General features: G+C 31.5%; 8 protein-coding genes across 8 annotated transcripts; 6 read left to right on the plus strand and 2 right to left on the minus strand.

The window, feature by feature from the left end:
* Positions 1 to 1,614: 1,614 nt before the first annotated feature.
* On the minus strand, positions 1,615 to 2,754 carry ASCRUDRAFT_30566 (S-(hydroxymethyl)glutathione dehydrogenase/class III alcohol dehydrogenase; the record flags this gene model as incomplete). Its single annotated transcript, XM_020190196.1, has 1 exon — positions 1,615 to 2,754. The coding sequence occupies one exon, from the start codon at positions 2,752 to 2,754 to the stop codon at positions 1,615 to 1,617; it is 1,140 nt and encodes a 379-aa protein (XP_020049998.1).
* A 2,115-nt stretch (positions 2,755 to 4,869) lies between these two features.
* ASCRUDRAFT_29934 (Zn(II)2Cys6 transcription factor) lies at positions 4,870 to 8,031 on the plus strand (the record flags this gene model as incomplete). The annotated part of the gene is made up of 4 exons (XM_020190152.1): positions 4,870 to 5,110; positions 6,383 to 7,032; positions 7,195 to 7,353; positions 7,543 to 8,031. The coding sequence occupies 4 exons, from the start codon at positions 4,870 to 4,872 to the stop codon at positions 8,029 to 8,031; spliced, it is 1,539 nt and encodes a 512-aa protein (XP_020049999.1).
* A 698-nt stretch (positions 8,032 to 8,729) lies between these two features.
* On the plus strand, positions 8,730 to 9,167 carry LIP1 (sphingosine N-acyltransferase subunit LIP1; the record flags this gene model as incomplete). The annotated part of the gene is made up of 1 exon (XM_020194282.1): positions 8,730 to 9,167. The coding sequence occupies one exon, from the start codon at positions 8,730 to 8,732 to the stop codon at positions 9,165 to 9,167; it is 438 nt and encodes a 145-aa protein (XP_020050000.1).
* Positions 9,168 to 9,477: 310 nt separating this feature from the next.
* On the plus strand, positions 9,478 to 11,133 carry NOP56 (snoRNP complex protein NOP56; the record flags this gene model as incomplete). The annotated part of the gene is made up of 1 exon (XM_020191427.1): positions 9,478 to 11,133. One exon carries the CDS (start codon positions 9,478 to 9,480, stop codon positions 11,131 to 11,133), a length of 1,656 nt encoding a protein of 551 aa, XP_020050001.1.
* A 171-nt stretch (positions 11,134 to 11,304) lies between these two features.
* Positions 11,305 to 12,384, minus strand: ASCRUDRAFT_11145 (uncharacterized protein). The gene is made up of 2 exons (XM_020188758.1): positions 12,326 to 12,384; positions 11,305 to 12,267 (listed from the first exon to the last, which is right to left on the minus strand). Exons 1-2 carry the CDS (start codon positions 12,329 to 12,331, stop codon positions 11,326 to 11,328), a joined length of 948 nt encoding a protein of 315 aa, XP_020050002.1. The 5' UTR covers positions 12,332 to 12,384; the 3' UTR covers positions 11,305 to 11,325.
* Positions 12,385 to 16,167: 3,783 nt separating this feature from the next.
* NTO1 (Nto1p) lies at positions 16,168 to 17,874 on the plus strand (the record flags this gene model as incomplete). The annotated part of the gene is made up of 2 exons (XM_020189958.1): positions 16,168 to 17,083; positions 17,222 to 17,874. Coding segments are annotated over 2 exons (1,569 nt in total), but the record flags the coding sequence as incomplete, so codon positions are not given.
* A 1,030-nt stretch (positions 17,875 to 18,904) lies between these two features.
* On the plus strand, positions 18,905 to 19,678 carry ASCRUDRAFT_73502 (uncharacterized protein). The gene has a single exon (XM_020192315.1). It carries the CDS (start codon positions 19,084 to 19,086, stop codon positions 19,288 to 19,290), a length of 207 nt encoding a protein of 68 aa, XP_020050004.1. The 5' UTR covers positions 18,905 to 19,083; the 3' UTR covers positions 19,291 to 19,678.
* Positions 19,679 to 21,257: 1,579 nt separating this feature from the next.
* On the plus strand, positions 21,258 to 21,977 carry YUH1 (ubiquitin-specific protease YUH1; the record flags this gene model as incomplete). The annotated part of the gene is made up of 1 exon (XM_020190169.1): positions 21,258 to 21,977. The coding sequence occupies one exon, from the start codon at positions 21,258 to 21,260 to the stop codon at positions 21,975 to 21,977; it is 720 nt and encodes a 239-aa protein (XP_020050005.1).
* Between the last annotated feature and the right edge of the window lie 414 nt (positions 21,978 to 22,391).

Consider the following 22,391-nt stretch of genomic DNA (forward strand, 5'->3'; position numbering starts at 1 on the left):
GAGGGTGTTGAAATTATTGAGATTGTTGACATTATTTAGATTGGATAGGTTGTTGATATTATTATTGAGATTGTTTAGGTTATTGATACTGTTGAGATTGTTTAGGTTGTTTAGGTTATTGATGTTGCTGATGTTGTTAATATCATTTGATAATAAATGAGATTGAGATTTAGGTATAGCCTGAGTTCCATTCATCATCTTTACAAAAAGAAATACAAGGTAGTGTGAGATAGTATAAAGTAATATGAGAGAGTTGTGAGATAGTGTGAGATAGTGTGAGATAATATAAGATAGTATAAGATAATATAAGATAAGATATAGGAGCTAATAAGAAGAGATCAAATAAAAATGAATAAATAACCAAGAGAAATTAAGATGAGAGCAAAAAGAAGAGTAGATGGAAAAACACCCTTTATTGATAAATTCTGGAAATAAATATTAAGCTTAAGTTTCTCTATGGTATGGTGTTGGAGTGCAGGTTAAAAGGCTTGATTATGAAATAGTAGAATGGATAGATATAATGGATAGATATAATGGGTTATAGTAAAATATTGGAGGATATTTAAAGGTATTTGGAGATTGAGGGGGATGTGAAGTGAAGTGAAGTTATTGAATATTTTCTAAAAGAGAGGATTAAAAAAGAGTTGGCGATAAAAAGGCAGATATGTTAGTAAGTTGATTGTTTGATTGTTGAGGTTTGTGGGAAGGGAGTAGATAGCAGTAGATGGTAGTTGTGATTAGATAATAATAGGTATGATTGAACAAATTGAATATAATTTGTTTTATTGAGAAACAAAACAAACAAAACTGAGCGAAGGAAAAAAATAGGCAAAAAACGCAGCTTGAAAACAGTTGAAACAGCAAAGAAAGCAGAGAATGAAATTTCTGGCTTGGGATCTGGAACAGAACAGAGATTGAGTGGGAAGAAAACAGATCGGTTGGATTGAGCGCTTTTTGTGGTGCTTGTTCTGGTTCTGGGGCTGATGCTACTGCTGGACAACGCTGCCCAGCCCCAGCTTGTCCCCAACGAGCCACGCGCACCAGAGCCACGCACAGCACCAGCAGCACCAGCCCCACCCTGTCGCTGCTGCTGCTGCCACTGCTGCCACTGCTGGAACTGCTCCTGCCCGATTCGGCACAACGTAAACACCCAAAAGTAAACACGCAAACATAAACAGCGGACGGTGCGGAGCGGATGAGCGCGGATTACGAGTGCGCACGCATCTCAATGTGTGTCTCATGCGGTGCTGCTTTCACGCGTGCGGATGCATTGGACCGCGCTGCTTGCAAACCAAACCAGTGCAGTGGTTAGCAGCTCCACATTCCACAGTGGTCGTGACCACTGCGAGAAATACACAATAACCACTGGGATGGATGACCTCTTCTGTCTCACTTTAGGCTGGAATGAGAATAGTGGTGGTTATGGTTATCGAGTTAAAATATCGAGAGTATAAAAATGGACATTATTCGCTTGGTTTAAAATTCACCTCAATGATTCAAATGTATTTAGTTTTCTTTAATTGTTATTCTGTTATATTATTATATTATTATATTATTATATTATTATATTATTATATTATTATATTTAATTGAGTATTTAGTTATTTAAAATATTTATTTCATATCAACAACTGCTCTAATGCAATCACCGCCATGCATATCATGGAACGCATCGTTGATTTGATCCAATTGATGTCTGTGGGTGATCATGTCTTCAATTTGGATTTTGCCCGAGATATAATCTTCAACCAACCCTGGCAATTGAGTTCTACCTTTGAATCCACCAAATGCTGAACCTCTCCAGTTTCTACCAGTGACTAACTGGAATGGTCTTGTTGATATTTCTTCGCCAGCTGCTGCAACACCAATGACAATCGAGGTCCCCCATCCTTTATGACAAGCTTCCAATGCATTTCTCATCACCTTAACATTACCGGTACAGTCAAATGTGTAATCACAACCACCATCCGTCATTTCAATTAACTTGTCTACAATGGTAACATCCTTGGGTAATTCCAATGGGTTAACAAAATCCGTAGCTCCGAATTTAAATGCCCAATCTTTTTTCTTATTGTTGATGTCAACGACAATGATCTTTCCAGCTTTGTTGGTAACAGCACCTTGGACAACTGATAATCCAACACATCCAGCACCAAAAATAGCAACGTTATCACCGGCTTCAACCTTGGCTGTGATTGTGGCTGCACCATATCCGGTAGTGAACCCACATCCTAATAAACATGTTTTATCCATACCAGCTGTTGGATTAACTGCCACAACAGACACATCTGCAACAACAGTATACTGCGAAAATGTGGAACACCCCATAAAGTGCAACAATTCTTTACCCTTGCATCTAAATCTCGAAGTTCCATCTGGCATCAATCCTAACCCTTGAGTGGCTCTCACTGATCCACACAAATTGGTCTTTCCACTCTTACAGAATTTACATTTACGACACTCAGCAGTATACAACGCAATGACATGGTCTCCAGGCTTGACGTTGGTAACGCCCTCACCCACACTTTCAATTATACCAGCACCCTCATGGCCCAAGATGACTGGGAATGCACCCTCAGGATCAACTCCAGACAAAGTATAGGCGTCAGTATGGCAGACACCAGTATAGTGGATTTTGATACGAACTTCGTGAGCTCTTGGTGGCAACACTTCAACCTCTTCAATTGATAGTTCCTTGCCAGCTTCCCATGCAACAGCGGCTTTACAAAAAATTGATTTCCCAACAGTGGACATTGTTATCAAGTATTAGTAATTAGTGATCAGTGATTGTTGTTTGTTGATTTGTAGAAGAACGAAAATCAGATTCAGATATTGGCTCGATGCAGAAAACAATTGACTTAATATATATCCTGGAGAAGCTCAGTTAATTCGAATTTGCCGCTTCAGGAATAAATGAAAAATTTCATTATCATCATCCATCACCATTGTGGAGGTGGATATTATTGCCCAAACGGTGCTCCTCATGCAAGTCAGCACTCAATACCTGCCCAAGTGAGCGCCCAATATGCTGCGCTGATTCAGCCCACCCAATCAGCGCATCCAAATACAAAGGGCAAAAATTTCACCGTTCTGCAAAAAAATTCGCGGCGTGATAACTGCCCGATTAGTACGTGCTAACCAACAAATTTCCCTGCCAGCGCTACTAACCGGTGCGCACGCTAACGCAGCTGCAGCTGCAAACCCGCACCAGTGGAACAGAGCTGAGGTTATCGAAAGTAACTGCTGAGTCAGCACGCGTGCAAAATACGGAGAGTGGCGGTGAAGACGATTCTCTGCCTTCGGAGGTCGTTTTCTGCTTCTTTTGCTTCTTTTGCTTCGTGTGCTTCCTCTGCTTCCTTTGCTTGCCCTGCCTATTCTGCCCCTTCTGCTTTCTCACACCTCTCACACCTCTTCTGCTGTGCTGCTCTGCTGCTTCTGGGTGAGAATAACTCTAATCCCAAGGCTGCATCGCGACCCAAAAAAAGCAAATCCCACGAAACACCCATTATCTTTCATTTGGCAGTATTCCAACTGAATTTGCTGAGAATTTGCTTCCACAAGCTTCCTGCTCCAGGCTGCTCTAATTAATTCCATCTTATTCACTGTTCAAGCTTTCTTTTCCAATTCTTTTCCAACTCTCTTCTCTTATTCACGATTTAGGCTGTTTCATCATACTTTGAAATTAGTTTGGTTCTTGGTCCTTATTCTCTTTCTTTTATTATCTTAAAGGAATAATATTCTTGATACCTTCAAGCCCTCTAATATCTTATCAGAGACATCTCATTTTTCCTGCTTTTTTCCTGTTTTCTCAAATCCTAAACAAATCACTTTACAATTTTATTAAAAACTTATTAATTACTTTAATCTTGATATATCAAACTCATATCTAGCGCTACAGCCTAATTTAATCTCTCTATTTCATTATCTTTATCATCCACCTAAAAAAAGAATCTAAACTAGACCACTCCAATATCCTTGTTTAACCTCTTTGCTTCTTTTTCACTTCGCTTCCCTCCCTTCCTCTCTTTCTTTCTCTCCTCTTTAACAGAAAATAAATACTGTATTTTTAATCTACTCTTTTTTTTTTTTGAGGACTTTTTATAAAAAAAATATTCCATTTTATTTCATTTTATTCCATTTTATTTCATTTCATTCTTATTTAATCATTTTAATTCTTACTTGCTCTATTTATTTAGCACCTTTAATATCTTCACCTCTATATCTTTTTAACCTTTTTAATTTCACTCTATTACTTTACCATTTTATCTCAAAAATTATATAATGTCTTTTATAAATGATAAAGTCAATTTGAAAAATAATCGGGTTTCTACAAATTCTAAAATTACTAAAAAAAATATCACATTAAAAAATACATCAAAAAATACACCAAAAATTACTCATACTCATGATAATAGTAATAACTTAATCAAAAAAATTATACTAAATCCAATTCACAACAATGATAACAACAACAACAACAACAACAACAAAAACAATACAAACCAAAACACTCAAAATAAAATCGTAAATGTTGTGACCAATAAAACTAAAATAAAATTTTGTCCTGATACTATTCTAACAATCTCAAATTTCAAGTCAAACTCAACAATCTTAAACGATTCAAACACAAATCACATATTAAACTCTTTATCCAATTCCATTGACAACAACAACAACAACAACGACAAAAACAAAAACAATAAAATCTCTAATAATACTTTCAACAACTCAAATAATGAAAATAACAATCATATCAACATCAATATCAACAACATCAACTCAAATGACAACACCAACAACAATGACACTATCAATAACATCGGCTTGGGCAACTTGTCTCTTATCAACACCATCAACAACATCAACAACATGAGCAATAACAAATTCTTAAAAAGATCAAAAACAGGCTGCATTACTTGTAAAATAAGGAAAAAAAGATGTGATGAAAATAAACCAATTTGTGGAGATTGTAAAAGACTTAAAAAAAATTGTGTTTGGGCAAAACCTGGTATGTCTCTTCAACAAATAAGAGAAATTAAAAAAAAAGTAGAACTAGACGAAGAAAAAATTAAATTGAAGAAAAAAATCGATTTATTAAAGAAAAAAAATAGTTTACCAAATAAAAAAAATGATGACGATAATGACAATGATAATGATAATGATAACGAAAATGATAATGATAATGACAATGATAATTACAATGAAAATGATAATGATAATGAAATTTATAATGAAAACTATAGTGAAAACTATAGTGAAAATTATAATGATAACAGTAATGATAATCATAATGATAACAATAACAATAAAGACAACATTAATGATAATAATAATAATGATAATAATAATAATAATAGTAATAATAGCAATAGCAATAATAACAATTACATCGACAAAAACCCCAGTAAACCATTAAATCACCACAATTCCACCTCAAATCAAAATCTAAACAACTTTGATCAACAATCCACGAATAATATCAATAATCTAAATTATAATAACAACCAGATTGATATTGAAATGTTAAATATCAATCAAAATTCTAAAATAACCACAAATGGAAATAACATAAATAATATAAATAATATCAAAAATCCTAATAACAATCCAATAAACGATACTGATTTTCATAATTCTAATAACAATAAAATTAATAATGACAACAATACAAGTCATATCAACTTTGATATTATCCGATCTAATGATCAATTGATTCAATCAAACCACTCCATCAATTCAGCCAGCAATTTTAATGATTTTAATCATATTGCAAATCTTGATCATTTTGACAATATTGATGATGTTGATGATATTATCGATATAAATACCTTAAACCAAGTTCACGATACTTCGCATGATATCAGCCTGTTACAGTCTTTAGACAATGAAATTTTTTTCACAATTAATAACCATTATAAAAATTATAGTCGCAATCGCAAAAATGAAAAAAATATTTCAAATGATCAATATAAATTGATTAAAAACCAAAGAAATGACCATAAAAATTTAAATGTTGTTAGTAATAATAATAACTCTTTTTTTTATCAGCACCATCAGCCACAACAACATGATAATTTTCAAAAAAGCTTACAAAACAATTATCAAAATAATTATAATCAAAACAGTAATTATCAAAATAATGACTATCTAAACAAAGGATATCAAAATAATAATAATAACAATAATAATAATAATAATAATAATAATAATAGTTACTCAAATAATAACTTTCTGAATAATTTTCAAAATAAGAACAACTTTTCAAACGACGAATTTTTGAGTAATTTCCAAAACACTTCTTCTAATCATGAATTATTTGCTCCAATCCAAGATCAAATGCAAATTCATAGAAACAGTACAACATTCTCATTTTTTATTCCAGACAATCATACACCTTTTCAACAGCGGCAAATACCCAAACCCAAGTTTGATTTTACGCCATTATATCATTTGCCGAGTAATTTATTCGATGTTTGCCCAATTGGAATGAGATTATATGATTATTTTCGTGATAAGCTAGCCAAAATTATTTGTATCTCGCCTCAGTCAAATAACTATTATTTGTCAATTTTTTTACCAATGGCACATTCCGACCCAGGGGTATTATATAGCATAATAGCTTGGTCAGCATTTCATTTAGGTGGAACATATGAAGATCTTGGGCATTCGTATTTAAAGAAAGCATTGGACCATATTAAAAACAATCCATTGATAAGTAATAATGACGATGACGATGATGACATCAATTATAATAATCAATCGGTTAATGGGAAACCCAGATCACTAAATGAGAAGGATTTTTTGATACGATTATCAAATTATTTAATATTATGTGGAGCATTAATCTGTGATGGAGATGTTAAATTATGGAGAACATGTCTTGAATATGGATCAAAATTAATTAAATATCAAGGAGGATTTTTAAAGTTAATTTATAGTAGTTCGATTCAAAAAAATTGGTTGGCCTTGAATTTTCATTACCATGATATTGCATCTACTGAAAGAGGGACGTTTTTTCCTTCAGAGTATCGTGTTTTAACTAATAATAATAGCAAATATAATAGTAATTCTAATGGGAATAACATTAATAGCGGTAATGGTAACAACAATAACAATGGTAGTAATAGTAATGGGAATAATAGTAATAATAACAATAATAATAACAATGATAATGGAAAAACTAATGAGGATAAGGAACCACTTTTTAATTTTGATGATAATTTCTCAACATTGACAATTCAGAGTCATAATTTAATGGGAATTGATCCATTACATGGATGTTGCCAACCATTATACCATGTCATCTCAGAGATCAATGCGCTAGCCTTGAAATGTAAAAGGTTGATGAGACAAGTGCCTGATGAATTAGTTGAATATCCAGACAACTTCAAGGGACCATATTTACGTCATCAACAGAAAGGCAATAATAAAGAGAATGATAACAATTTGAATGATGATAATAATTCTGTTTCTAGTAGTAATGAATCATATGACTTATATAATAACCATTTAGAAAACAAGTATAATATGAGAAGATATGAGTTATTGAATCAAATTATGGATAAAAGTTTTGAAATTCTAAACAAGATTGATAACTTGGTGCCAAATTTTTCGGATTTAGAAAAATTGGATAAAAAAGAATTAGAGTTGCAATTAACATTATTTGAGGTGTTTCAGTTCACTTCAAAGATCCATTTAAAGCAAAGTGTCTTGAGGTTAAATTCTTCATGTATTGAGATTCAATTTTTGGTGAGTGACTTGTTGAAGAGGTTAGACATAATTTTAGAAACGTCAGTTGAAGGATCATTATGTTTTCCATTATTTATTGCAGGAATGAATTGCACCCGAGAATTGGATCGAAACTTGATGCTAAAGAGATTTAACGATTTGATTGATAGATATCGTTGCAAGAATGTGCCACGGATAAAGATGATTATGGAAAAAGTTTGGAGTTTAGATTACAATGGAAGTAAAAACATTGATTGGTACGATGTTGTGAAGAAAGTTGGATGGGAATTGAGTTTTGCTTAGTTTTTGCTTATTTGTTAGTTAGTTTGTTTTTTTTTGTTTTTATTTTTGTTTGTTTTCTTGTTTGTTTTTTTTTATTTTTTTGACCATATTATGCACTAGATTATGTTTGTTATTTTATATTATCAGTTTATACATTCTAATTTATACTATATTAATATTATACTATAACATGAACAGCAAATGAAGGTTCGGATCGGACAGTAACTGTGGGTGTTGGATGTTTTTCCGAAAACTGCGTTATTTAACCAGTTTTATTGTGGTGGGTTTTAATTTTGAGCTCTTCTTTCTACAGTTTCTACAACAGTTTCCAGTTGGCTTGGAGAAGAACAAAGACAAAACCAGCGAATATAGGTAAGTGCGAGGTTTTTGCTATTACTGGAGTGTGTTGCTGCTGGAGGGTGCTGAGTCCAGGCCAGGAGAGCAGTCGTCAGGAAACATGCCCACCACGAAGCGTAACTGCCTATGCTAATATCCATCGCCATGCCCTGGGAATGCTGATCATGGTCAAGAGATACAAAATAGGATCGCAGCTAGTGTGACAAGTTATATAACAATGGGCCTGCTCTGTCAGCATTTCATGGAAGTGTGAAACCATAAACATAGGCAACTCAGCAGATTCAGCAGTACCAGCAACTCATTTTCAACCATTAACATTTTCTAACAATTGTCGTTGTCATCACTCTTTATTTTGGCTCAAAATGCATTTTGCTATTACAGCATCAGATTTAGTAATGGGCAACCGATTAGAAAACTTTAAAACAGTATTTTTCTATGTTGTTCTCTTCATATTAACAGTTGAATATTTCAAATACTGGTGTGCAAGCAACTATGATAGAATACACTGCAACACTTCAACTTCCATTTATACTCAGGATGGTGTCAACGAATTCAACAGAGTAGTCAAGGTGCTTTCAACAGGAACCAGTGCTTGTGACAAAGATGCCCAAATATCAACAATCAACAGAAGAATTCTAAAAATCTTTAAAAACTACAACAGACCTCAGGTTTATTGCATCAACAAAAACTGGGATTCTCTTGATGGAGCCGTTGGGTACACAACAACAATCGAAGATAAGGAAAAGTTAGCTGCTCTTTGTGACGATGAATTGCTAGTTTTGGGCGAAAGCTTGCTTTAGAAGTTAGACTCCATTCTAATAGCAATATCTAAACCACCATATTCACCATCTTATATTCATCTTATATCTATATTTCTTATTTTCTGCTTATTAACCTTCTGATCTCTTTATCTCTTTAAAACCAAATAGAAAATGCTTCATCACCTGACTTTTCACGTGCTTTAGGCTTTTTTTTCAAATTTTTTTTTCAGTTGAAAAATTTCTTTGGCTTTTTTGGTGAAATTTTCAGTTGAATCTCGACTGGATGAGTATTTGATTAGTTTAGCCATCAATTGTTCTTGTGTAACAGTGTATAGCTCGAGATATAACCATGTCTTCTCAAAGTAACCCAGATTTCCTTCTTTTTGAAGAATCCACCGGGTATGCCATCTTCAAGGTCAATTTGTCTCAAGACAGTATTGGCAACAAATTAAAAGAGGTTCAACAGCAGATTAACGATTTATCCAAATTTAAAAAGATGGTGGAACTAGTCTCATTTGCTCCCTTTAAAGGTGCTGCTCAAGCTTTGGAGAACGCTACTGATATTTCTGAAGGTTTAGTATCCGATTATTTGAAATCAATTATCGAATTAAACTTGCCAAATTCTAATAATACCAAATCAAATAAAAAAAGACAAATTATCTTGGGTATATCTGATAAAAATTTGGGTCCATCAATTAAAGAGTTTTTTCCTTATTTAGATTGTATCTCAAATGAAATGGTTCAAGATTTATTAAGAGGTTTAAGATTACACGCTTCTCATTTATTAAATAATCTTCTAAACCAAAATGATATAGAAAGAGCTCAGTTGGGTTTGGGACATGCTTACTCAAGATCCAAAGTCAAATTTTCTGTACAAAAAAACGATAATCATATCATCCAAGCAATTGCTTTATTAGATCAATTAGATAAAGATATCAACACTTTTGCAATGAGAGTTAAAGAATGGTATGGATGGCATTTCCCCGAATTAGCTAAAATTGTGCCTGACAATTATACTTTTGCTAAATTGGTCTTATTAATCAACGATAAATCTTCATTAAATGATGATTCGTTGCACGATTTAGCTGAAGTTGTTAATGAAGACTCTGCTATTGCTCAATCGATTATCGACAATTCAAAGATTTCGATGGGTCAAGATATTTCAACTTTAGATATGTTGAATGTTACTACATTTGCTAAAAGAGTGGTTGATTTATTTGATTTCAAGAAAAATCTATTTGAATATCTAACAGACAAAATGCATACGGTTGCACCCAATTTATCTGAATTAATTGGTGAAGTCATTGGAGCTAGGTTGATATCTCATGCAGGATCGTTAACTAATTTATCAAAACAAGCAGCATCAACTGTTCAAATTTTGGGTGCTGAAAAGGCTTTGTTTAGAGCATTGAAGACTAAAGGTAATACACCAAAATATGGATTAATTTATCACTCGTCATTTATAGGTAAAGCTAATGCTAAAAACAAGGGTAGAATTTCCAGATATTTAGCCAATAAATGTTCAATAGCTTCAAGAATTGATAATTTTTCCGATGAACCAAATTCAATTTTTGGAAAAGTTTTAAAAAAACAAGTTGAAGATAGATTAAACTTTTATGACACAGGTAAATCACCATTAAAGAATACAGATGCCGTTAAGGAGGCAATAGGTTTGATTAAAAAGGATTCGACTGGCGATGATGATGAAAAAGATAAGGATATAACCATGGGAAGTATAGATGGACAAAGTGACGCAGAAAGTGATGAAGAGGACAAAGTGGAAAAGAAGGTTAAGAAAGAAAAGAAAATTAAAAAGGAAAAAAAAGAAAAAAAGGATAAGAAGGACAAAAAAGAGAAAAAAGAAAAGAAGGACAAAAAAGAGAAAAAAGAAAAGAAGGACAAAAAAGAGAAAAAAGATAAAAAAGAAAAGAAAAGTAAAAAGAGATCATTAGATGATAGTGAAGGTGGTGAAAGCTCAAAGAAGAAGAAAAGCTCTAAAAAATAGACTAAACAATGTTATGATAATGATGTAAATTGACATTGAAACTTATAATTTTTATTTTTTTTCTATTTACTTATTTATTTATTTACCTACTTTTTTTTACTGTTTGTTTACTTATATCATTTACATATTAATGTACTTTAATATTATACATATTATTTTATAAATTGGAGTGGACAATTAAAAAAAAAAAGATTAGATATACATTGAAGAGGAGTTAATTGAGTTAAATGAATTTGTAGAGTTGAGAAAGTTTTTCTTATATATGAGAAATTGAGAATCATTTAGGTGAAAGTAGGAAGATAAGAAATCAATTGATAATAAAAGAGAATCGATTGAAACGATTTCGAAATTTTTAATACCATCTGAATGCAAGGCTAAAATTAAAGCATTGAATTTTTTATTTAAATAAATTGAGTAGTTTAAAATTGAGGCTGAAATACCTGAGATATAATGAGGAGGATTTAAAAACTTGAAGTTGTTTAACTTTGATAATAATAAATGATTGTTATTGAAATTGGATAATATGTTGTTTGATGAGTAAATTTTATTAATTAAATTATCGTAATTTAAAATTGATGGAGCAAAAGATAGAATAAATTTTGGATTCAAATAGTTTAATAAAAAGGAAGCTAGAGAATTTAAAAAGTAATCATTAAGATTGATGGTCAAGTAAGGTAAAGTAATCAAATTAAAGTGAATCTTGTTATTATTTGATGAATCGAATAGTTGGTAAATTTGGATTTGAATATTGAGTAACGATAAAGAATTTTTATTGAATGGCTTTGAAGGATCAGTAGAGTATAATTGTTGATCCTCATTGAATTCTGTATCATTAGCGTCGTCAAAATCAGAAGTGTTTGGGGTTTTGAAAGCAGCAGAATTAGTTTTATGGTTATTTTTGATTGAAATTGTTGAAATCAATTTTTTTTGAAAAGTGTTAGGAAGAGAGTCAATTAAAGTGGCCAAATTGTAAGGCAAAACAACCAAATCACTCAGCTTTGTCTGATCATCGAGAGATAAGTCTTCGACTACTTCAAAGCTAGGCAAATCTTCTTTGGTGAAATCGTCAGCAATATCGTCTTCGTCGTCGAGGTTGTGACGATTGGAAGGAGGTAATTCAGACCAAGGTTTGAACTGGGGGAAGTTAGTAGAAGGTCAATTGGTGAGCTGCAAGGGTTGTTGATATACATACAAGCATCTTGGGCAGTTGTAGGTCAATTGGAGTGCACTTGTTGTCTGGTTGCTGTTTGGCTGCTGTGTTTGCCAGAAAACTGTCACCAGAAGAAGCAAAATTTGCCTCCAGCTCAGATCTAGAACCTGTGAATCCACCAATGTGGGAACACATCAACAGCACACAATATTGAGTGTTAATGCATAACAATGCTGCTACCTTGTTGTGGTACTACCGTTATGGTGGAACATATACACGTGATATAATGTACAAATACGCATAACACGCGTCATTCAGAGCTTTGTTTTTGCCGACTGGGAGCGAAACAACAAAGGCAGCAGAGGCAGCAAAGACAACAGTGGCAAAGGCAGCGGCAGCAGCACCAGCAGCAGAGAAAACAGAGACAGCAAAAAAAGCAGAAGCATTATCGTCATCATTTGCTGCTGCTGGAAGACAATAGAACAGGGTCCAGTGAGAACAAACCACAGTGGCCCAGTTCCGGCCGATTTCCGCTTTCCGCCTGCGAAAACCATTTTCTCTCACCAAAATATTTCAGATATTTCATCTTTTATCTTTATCTTCTCTATCTTCATCTCTTCAGCTCCAACTCTCGTCTCTTCTCGTAATTATATTCCTCCTTCTCTTTGCACTGGTACTGCTATTACCTCTGGTGTCTTCTCACTCTCTGTTTCTGATTCTGCCTGTTCTCGCTCGTCATACTGCTATTTTTTCCTTCTCCTGCTGTTTTCCTCCTTCTTTTCCTATGGGCAAATGATACACTCGACACCATTCAAACTACCAATTTAATAATTAAATTATCTTTAATTTAAATGGCTCCTAGACCAACACAGCTGAATTCTGATTCACAATCACAAAATATTATCGAAAGCGATCTCAGTAACATCCAGTTAACTTCTCAATCTATCAATATAAGTATTAATAACCATAATAACTTTAATAACCCCAACACACTTAATACTTTCAATACTCTCAATACTCTTAATACTCTTAGTGATATTATATCTAATCAGTCTCAAATCAAATCACAACATCAGTCTCAAATTCTGTCTCAAAATTCGTCTCAAAATTCGTCTCCAGATCTATCCCAGAATGATTCTCAAATTATAACCCAAAATCAAAATCAAAATCCAACTCACATTTTGAATCTAAATGAGCCCCAACCCCAATCGCATCAAACGCTTCAATGCAAACGTAGATCTAGAAGAACTACAAACACAAATAGATTAAATTCAATCAACGATAATGATATAGATACTCCCCCAATCTTTATCCCATCCTTAAATTCAAGCCTAAATGCAAATGCAAATTCAAATGCAAATGTTAACATGACTATAAGCTCAAAAAAAAAAAAAATAACGAAAACTGTTAAAAATCAATTTCAAAATAAATTGAAAAATAAAAATAAGTCAAAATCAAAAAATAAAATAAAGTCAAAGAATAAAATCAAAAATAAATATAAAAGTTCAACTTCAATCATAAATTCAAATATAAATGTCAATATAAATCAAAACCAAAACTCAAAGCTAAACTCTAACCCAAACTTATTTTTTAATCCAAATATTAAACAAAAAAATCCAATAAATAATCAACTAAATTTTGTTAAATCCTTTGATATCAATAACAATATCTTCATCGATGGCAAACCCAGAGAAGAAACAGATTACAAAATATTTTACTCAAATTTAAATCAAAATCTACCCTTACCAGTCTATATCAACTTATCGTCAAATAATATACTCTTCAACTTAAATTCAAACTCCCTACTAAACTCCTTCAAAAATACCCAATCAACCATCCCCAAAAAACAAATCAATCAAAATATCACCAGTAATAAATTTAGAGAGATACCTTCAAATAAGGATTTCCCAAAAAATTGCTATGATTTAATTCAATTTAATCTTGATAAATTAAAATACAAAAATTATAAACAACTGAATAAACTTACAAATAAACAGCAACAAACAAAAGTTTCAACGATTGACCCTAATTTAAAAACAAAATCACAATCAGCACCTCAACCAAACTCAATATCAGAACTTAATCAAAAAAACGATAACGTAATAACTGAAATAACTCCACTGATATTTGAAGACCCTGAAAACTGCTCTTCAACCTATCTAGACTATATTATTACCAATAATAAAGAAAAAATAATTCAAAATGAAATTAGAGATGAAATTAGGAATGAAATTGATAACGATAATGACAACCCCGATGAAGATTTAGAGAGTAATAACGATAATGGCCTAAAATCATCATCTCATTCAATAACTAGTATCGAAGACCAAGATCAAGATAACTACTTTTATGATCCCTATTCAAACTTTTTACCCAGTTCTAAACAATATTCAAAATCTTTAACTTCATTATCTTCTGATTCCTCTCCTTACGATTATTATTATGATTATTCTCAAAAATATGACAACCCCATCATTAAAATATCAAATGTAAATCAAATTTTTCAATTTGATCCCTTAAAACAACAAATCTATAACCAAAATTATAATCAGGGTCTTGATCAAAATCTTGATCAACTCTTAAATTCCAACTGCTCCTATGCTATTCTTGCAAATGAATCCCCAGAAGATCAAAAAATTATAAATGAATCTCTTTTCGAACAACAACAACAACAACAATTACAGCATTTTAATAATACTTTAAATTTTTATAACAATAACCTTAGCTATATTTATACAAATAGTTTTCAATATCCTTTGCCGACAAATGTTCATTTTGATCCTTTTTATGCCAATAGATCAATATCAATAATTAATAATAAAAATAACAATAACAATAACAATAACAATAACAACAACAATAATAATAATAATTTCAATTCCTATAATTATACTAATCATAATCATAATGACAACTTTAATGAAATTTCTGAAACAAGCAGTACAACCACGTCAAGTGTTACAATTATTAATAATACAATTAATAATACTATTAACAGTAATACTGATAATATTCCAAATATATACATTGATAGTAATATCTCTGATTATGAAGTAAATCCAAACTTGAATCCTAGTTTAGTTTCTATTACCAATAATAACACTTCTATCCACAATTCCAATAATATAAACCCATTAACCAGATATACTGAAAATTCAAATTTAACCAACAATAGTTTTTATAATAATAATGTATCAACCTATATTTCAAATATAAATTCATCTTTGACATTTAATAAAAATGATAATTTAGATTTCAATAACTCCCAAAACTCTTCTGGTAGTGAAAGTGATAACATCCAAATTCAAGTTGGAATTTCCCAATCAAATAATATCGATAAATTTACTGAAATTGAAAACAGTACTTCTATTGATGGTTTAAATGTTCAAAAAGACTTAAATGAAAGAATAACATATAAATCCCGTATCCCTTCTCCCGAAGTTACAAAAAACTCAGAGAAAAGTGATTTAATTGATGGTAATCAAAATGAAAATGAAACTACAAATCAACTAGGTGAAGATAATCAGCTTCAAGTTTTGGGAGTTCCTACTATGGAGAATTTGGATGTTTTAATGCAAAACAGGCCACAAGCACTCTCTGTTGCACCCTCTGTTGCACCTTCTGAAACTCCTTCCATTACTCAATCATTTTCTTTTGATTCATCATCTAAAAGCATTAAAAATTCAAAAGAAGACGAAACAGGAAATCTTGTTATTCAAAGAGATTTTAAAAAGTTTGGTTTTAGAAATTTAACTAGAAAAAGATTTGAAAAAATACCAGAAACTTATATAAGAGAAACAGATGCTGTTGAATTGGATTTTTTCTCTGTCGATTTTAATCAAAACTTTGATTTAAAGCTGGACACATTCAAAAATTATTCATTTCAAGTTGTATATGATATGGATGAACAGGACGATTTTTATTTATCTATGATCAACAAAAGAAGATTAAAAGTTAATCATTGTTACATTTCACATGAGCTTTTTGAAATAGTTATAACGTTTTTGGAGAAACAGTGGCATTTACTTTCAAAGAGAATTCCACCAAAGCAAAAATATTTTGATATTGGCCCTGACGCTAAAGAGTTTCAGGATTTTAAAAATCTAAAGCCTGGAAAATATAACATTGCTGTCTTGAATGCTTTAGTATATGGGTCAGATGATGGAGTTTGGTGTGGACCAGAACAAGATCAACCTTGTGCTATTTGTTACGGAAGTGAGTGTGATAATGCTAATCAAATTGTGTTTTGTGATGGATGTGATATTGCTGTTCATCAAGAATGCTATGGAGTTGTCTATATCCCCGAAGGACAATGGTATTGTAGACATTGTATGACAGCTAAGAAGAAAGAAGCACATTGTCAATTTTGCCCTAGTACTACAGGGGCATTTAAGCAGACTGAATCTGGAGATTGGGCTCATGTTATTTGTGGATTATGGATACCAGAGTTAACTTTTAAGAGTCCAGTTTATATGGAAACTATTGATAATATTGAAAATGTTCCAAAAGGAAGATGGAATCTTACATGTTATATATGCAAGCAAAAATGTGGAGCTTGTATTCAATGTGCAAATAAAAATTGTGCACAGGCTTATCATGTTACATGTGCTAGAAGAAGTGAATTATTTATGAAACATAATTTGGATGCTGGAATGCAAAATTCGTTACATTTGAAGAATTTCGTTAGCTTTTGCGATCGTCATACACCGACGACTTGGTTGGAGAACCATGATATCAAAGAAGGTATTAAAAAAACAAGGTTATATTATCAAGAAAATAAAAAAGATGAAAACAATCGAAGTCGAAATATTGGATTGAATGATTTCAGCAATATAATTCAACAAAATAGCTTAAATAATAAAGGAAAAAACAAGAAAATAGTACAAGAAACACCCAAGCAGATTCACTTTGTTACTCATACCCGAAAGGCCTTGAAAGATTCCAACAATAATATTTTAAGATGGGAGTCATCGATTGGAACTCCAATTCTTCCCAATCTTATATGGGAAAGACTAATAAAACTACTTGAATATTTTCAAATTGATGGCAGCGCTAAATTATCTAGTGATTTATGCAAATACTGGGCATTAAAAAGAGAAACCAAGACAGCACCATTGATTAAACTTCATGATCCTTATACTACATCCAATAATATTAAAATTGAAGAAATACCTGAAAAAATTGAGATGGCTAACTTTTTAAATGGGAACATTAACAATTTAATCAAAATTTCGGATGATATTATCAAGAGACAACAGTTGACATTAGAAAAGTTTGATATTGATCTTAAAAACATTGGAAATATTTACTTCCCTGTTATTAAATTGATAAAACCTGTTTTAGAGGAATTACTCAAATTAGATGAAGAAAACAACCGATTGTTATGGGAATTTAAACCATCGATATTTAAAGGAACCAAATTGGAATATAATATCGATATCTTAAATTTGGAATCAATTGTTTTGAAGTTTAAACTGAATCAATATAGTCAGAGTCTATTAGAGTTTAATAATGATATCAAGATTTTATTTGATAATGTGAATAGATCCAAACAAAAGACCAATAAAGTTTTAAATTTGAAAAAACTATTGAAGGAAGTGTATATTCCCAAAGTTTATCCCAAGTTGGACGAGTTAAAAGAGTTTGAATATAAAGTTATTGAAAGCAATGAAAAATCAGGTAGTTATCTTTCAGCATTTGAACAAATATATGATATCACCGGAATGAGTATAGAAGAAAAGAAGCTTTAATAAAAGGGCTGATAGGGTTGAGAAATCAATTGTTTGTTTTGTGGGCTACTCTTTTGCATTTTTAAAACGTTTAATGTTGCTTTATTTTTTGTTTTTCTGATTGATTTTTACTATATATTACGTACATATACTATATTTTTTTTTAGTTCTGTTCATTTTACTTACTTTTCATTGTTTCACTGATCATCTAGTTAATTTATTTTGTATAATCTATTCTATGCTCTCAGATCTGTTCTAAAACAAAAACATGTTCTAAAACCATAAAAAGTTTGATCAACTGAAACAAAAGAGAAAAAACTTTACGCAGGGACCTGTCAAATAAACATTTCCTGCAATCATGCAGAAACACCAATCCGGAAGTATTCACATTTCATCTTGAATCAATTCTAAAAGTCCTCCATCACTAAAATCAGGTTTTTTTTTGTTTTTCATTATTACCAAATATATTATTAAAAGTGTTCTATTTGTGTAATAAAAATTCACTCAATTTACGGATGAACTACAGTTCCCGTAGAGTGGCAACAATGTGTGTATTGATTGTGCACACAACAATCGCTCCATCCTAGAAAATAAAACTTATACCATTTATAGCTAAAAACCAACAATATTTTGAACAAAAAACCAGATGATTTTAAACAAAAAAAACTACAATATATGTTAATAAATGAAAAAATAATGGATCCATTCAGTCTGACTTCCATGATCCTACAAATAATATCTATTAAAAGATCTATTAAAACAATTTCAAAAGACAAACTTTTACAGAATAAAAAACTTATGTAAAAATCAAAAAAGAAACCAAAATATAATAGAACTTGTGAGAGAATTAAAAACAAATCCTGAAAGTATATTCATTGCTAAGAACTATCCAGCAAGAAATAAAATTAATAATAATAAAACCAAAAACCCTATTAAAAAACTATATAGCGCAGTTAAAAAAAAGATCAAGCTTAATAAGTCAAATCAAATTTGGTTATTCTCCCCAGCTTAGATAGTGAATCAAAAACATCAAACAGAAAAGATTTGAGTGGTTTTATCAGCTTTCGAAAAATGATGAAAGGTTACAAATCAAATGGATATAAAACCTCAGATCCAAAACTCAACGACCACGACGTCCCGGATGATTTTGATGTTAAAACACCTCGTTCACTCAATGATGTGGGTACGAGTGCAGGTGGCAACTCAAATCATAACATCAAACCTTCCACCTTCAATGATTTGAATTTGGCAATTTTTAAATACACCTTACTCATTTAGTGTAATATTACAACAGATTATCCAAATCAACATGGAAGTGTATAAAATGGCTATTTTGGTAGTTATTTTGGCAGAAAGATTGAGGAAATATGAGAATGTTCATCCTGGAAAATTTCCAATCATTCATTTTGTCGAATCCATAGCATTCCAATTTTTGTTTGATAAGTAACAATTTTATATCGAATTTTTTATGCTGCCACCACCTCAGATAATACGTTTGAATAAAAGAGTTGATGAATTGGAAATTGTGATATATCATGATGTTATTAAAATCCCTTTGGAATCTCTAAAAACCATTCTTCAACTAGACGAGTTTGATTGTGATACTGATAGGGAATTTAACCAACTAAAAAATATATCACTAGAAATTTTAAATTATCTCTTGTTAAAATAATTCAAACTGTTTTCAATTGGAAATTATAAATCTGAAACAACCTCTGCCCACACATTCAACATGTTAGAAAATATATAAAACACTATATTAAAATTTAACTCACACAACAATAACCTTTATTCCATTGTTAAATCATACCGAAATGCCATTGAATTGATTGAAAAGTTGTATAACACTTACCTCCCTGAATAAATAAGTTATATCAATTTAATATTTCCGGGCTTCCATTTCATCTGTATTTTTTCTTTTAAATAATCTTTTGAATAATACTCTGGATTTTAAAGGCCTTTCTGTTTTAATTGAATCATCTTGAGTTAGACCACCATATGAACAATTATTTAAGTGCTCAATAGGTGAGAGTATTTTAATATCATTATAAGATAGACTCAAAACTTTTTACTTGGTTAAACATTTGAAATCTTTTATTTTAGATATTTGGTTATTTGATTAAACGACAAATCAATCATCATCAAAGGTAATAATTTTGTGGAAAATAGTTTTATTCAAATATCATGCATTGACATGCATGATATCAAACAAATAAAACAGTGCTTTTATCTTTTTCATAGCAACACTGAAAATTCTATTGCTCTCTGGATTGTTTGAACAAAGAAAAACCTTTTGTATTTATCTTTACACATTAAAAAGCGAGGAAGCTGGATATGATGGGATAAGCGAGTTTCTCGGTGCTCCCAGACAATCTGTCAATTGTGCGTTAACAATAGACCACCGACGTGGAGATGTATACAGATATATTTGCTCCCCATATTTTTGATAGCATTTGATACCTTTTCACTCAAACCACCAAACTTTGCTGTCTGTCTATAATGGTGCCAATCAAACTAAAATAAGAATGTTTTTATCAAAAGAGCCATAACTTAATGACTTTGAGAAAACCGATTGATAAAGATTGGTTTTGCACAATTTCAATACAGTCAATCGCAGCCCAATATAGGACGCCAACATTGACAAAGAATAAAATGTTTTTGATGAGATACAAACCGGATGTCGCGTGACATTTGACCGAACAGTAGTTACGGTATATGGCGTAAATGTAGTCACTAATGAAAACGGAAAAATGCATTGTAATTATTTCATAAAAACCAATTAAACCCTCAATACTGGCAGAGACCAGGGAATTGGTAATTCTTAGCACAAATATGGTGCCGGGAAATTGTATGACGGATGTGAGATCCCGACACAGAATAACTAAGGATTATCATAATCTAATCGTTCTTTTCTTGCTGCTAGAGGAAGAAGAGCCCTGATGTTGTAACGAACTTATGATATTGATTAAGGTCTATAGAAGTAATTATCTAAAGGACGACAAAGACCAGCAGAACACCCTCTTTTATAGGTGCTATCTGATTTTTTTGTACATCTCCAAGTTCTCTTATTGTTTTGTAAAGCTTATGAAATTAATTTGTCATCACGAGCAGTGTATTTCAGCTTTTGCTTTGTGAAAGGGGATCTGCTTTTTCTTCTTAACTTCATCTTTATCTTCAACTATTTTTAACTACCTCCAACAAATTTGATCTATTTCTCATCAATTGCTTTGAAAACACTGAAATCAATGTCTGTCTCTGCTGTGGTGCCAATGGAGTCTAATCCAGAAGTCTTCACTGAGTTGGCTCACAAAATTGGGTTATCGAGTGTGTTAGCCTTCAATGATGTTTACTCCTTGACTGATCCAGACTTGCTTTCTTTCATTCCTCGACCATGCTTTGCCATCATCTTGTTATTTCCTATAACTGAATTTTACGAGACTGAAAGAAAACGAATCGACTCCCAGTCTTCTGAACTATACAGTGAGTTTGGTGAAAATGAGAAAGTATTGTGGTTCAAACAGACAATTAAGAATGGATGTGGTTTATACGCTTTATTACATTCCATAGGCAATATAAATGATGAATACTTGCAAAAGGATTCAACCATTTACAATTTTTTCAAAGAAGCGAAAAATCTAAATGTTAAAGAAAGAGCTGATTTGGTTCAAGTGTTAGAAAAAAGCTATTCATCACTTGCCAATCAGGGCCAAACTGAAGCACCTGAAGCTCTGGATGATGTTAGCCTACATTTTATATCCTTTGTCAAAAGTTTTAAAAACGATCATGTCTATGAATTAGATGGTAGAAGAAACTCTCCAATTGATTTGGGTCAATCAATTTCTCCTGAGAATACGGATGTCTTATTAGAAAAGAATATTATTGATAAAATCCAATATTATATGGATAATGCTGATGAGGCAAACAAATATAATTTTTCCATGATGGCCCTTGTTCCTTCTTTTTGATCACTAAATAATCTAACAACTTATCTATACAATTGTTAATTTAAAACACCTCCTTTGGTTTACCTGTACATTAGATTTTTCCCAGAAAAAAAAAGAGAAAAAAGAGATAAAAGAAAAAAAAACATAAAAAAAGTATATAAAAGTATATATAATTAAGGAAAAAACCAGATTAAAAAAAGACACAACATAAGAAATGGAAATCAAACAAGTAAATTCAATATTTTTAAAATAACAAAGTAAACTGTTCAAATAATTTCCAACTAAAATAATCAACAAAATGCAAGTTCAACTTCAAGTTCCAGAAATTTATTTCAAATCCAAAATTATATTCATAATTTTATTCATAAAATATAATCATGGTAAAGTTCAAAGTTCAGATTCAAGTTCACTCCAAAAAATCTAGTCAAATGATGT

Source organism: Ascoidea rubescens (assembly GCF_001661345.1).
Source record: "Ascoidea rubescens DSM 1968 unplaced genomic scaffold ASCRUscaffold_1, whole genome shotgun sequence".
Taxonomy (NCBI): domain Eukaryota; kingdom Fungi; phylum Ascomycota; class Saccharomycetes; order Ascoideales; family Ascoideaceae; genus Ascoidea; species Ascoidea rubescens.

Coding starts and splice junctions, on each gene's coding strand:
- ASCRUDRAFT_73502 (XM_020192315.1), top strand. CDS start 19,084: ATGATGAAAGGTTACAAATCAAATGGATATAAAACCTCAGATCCAAAA.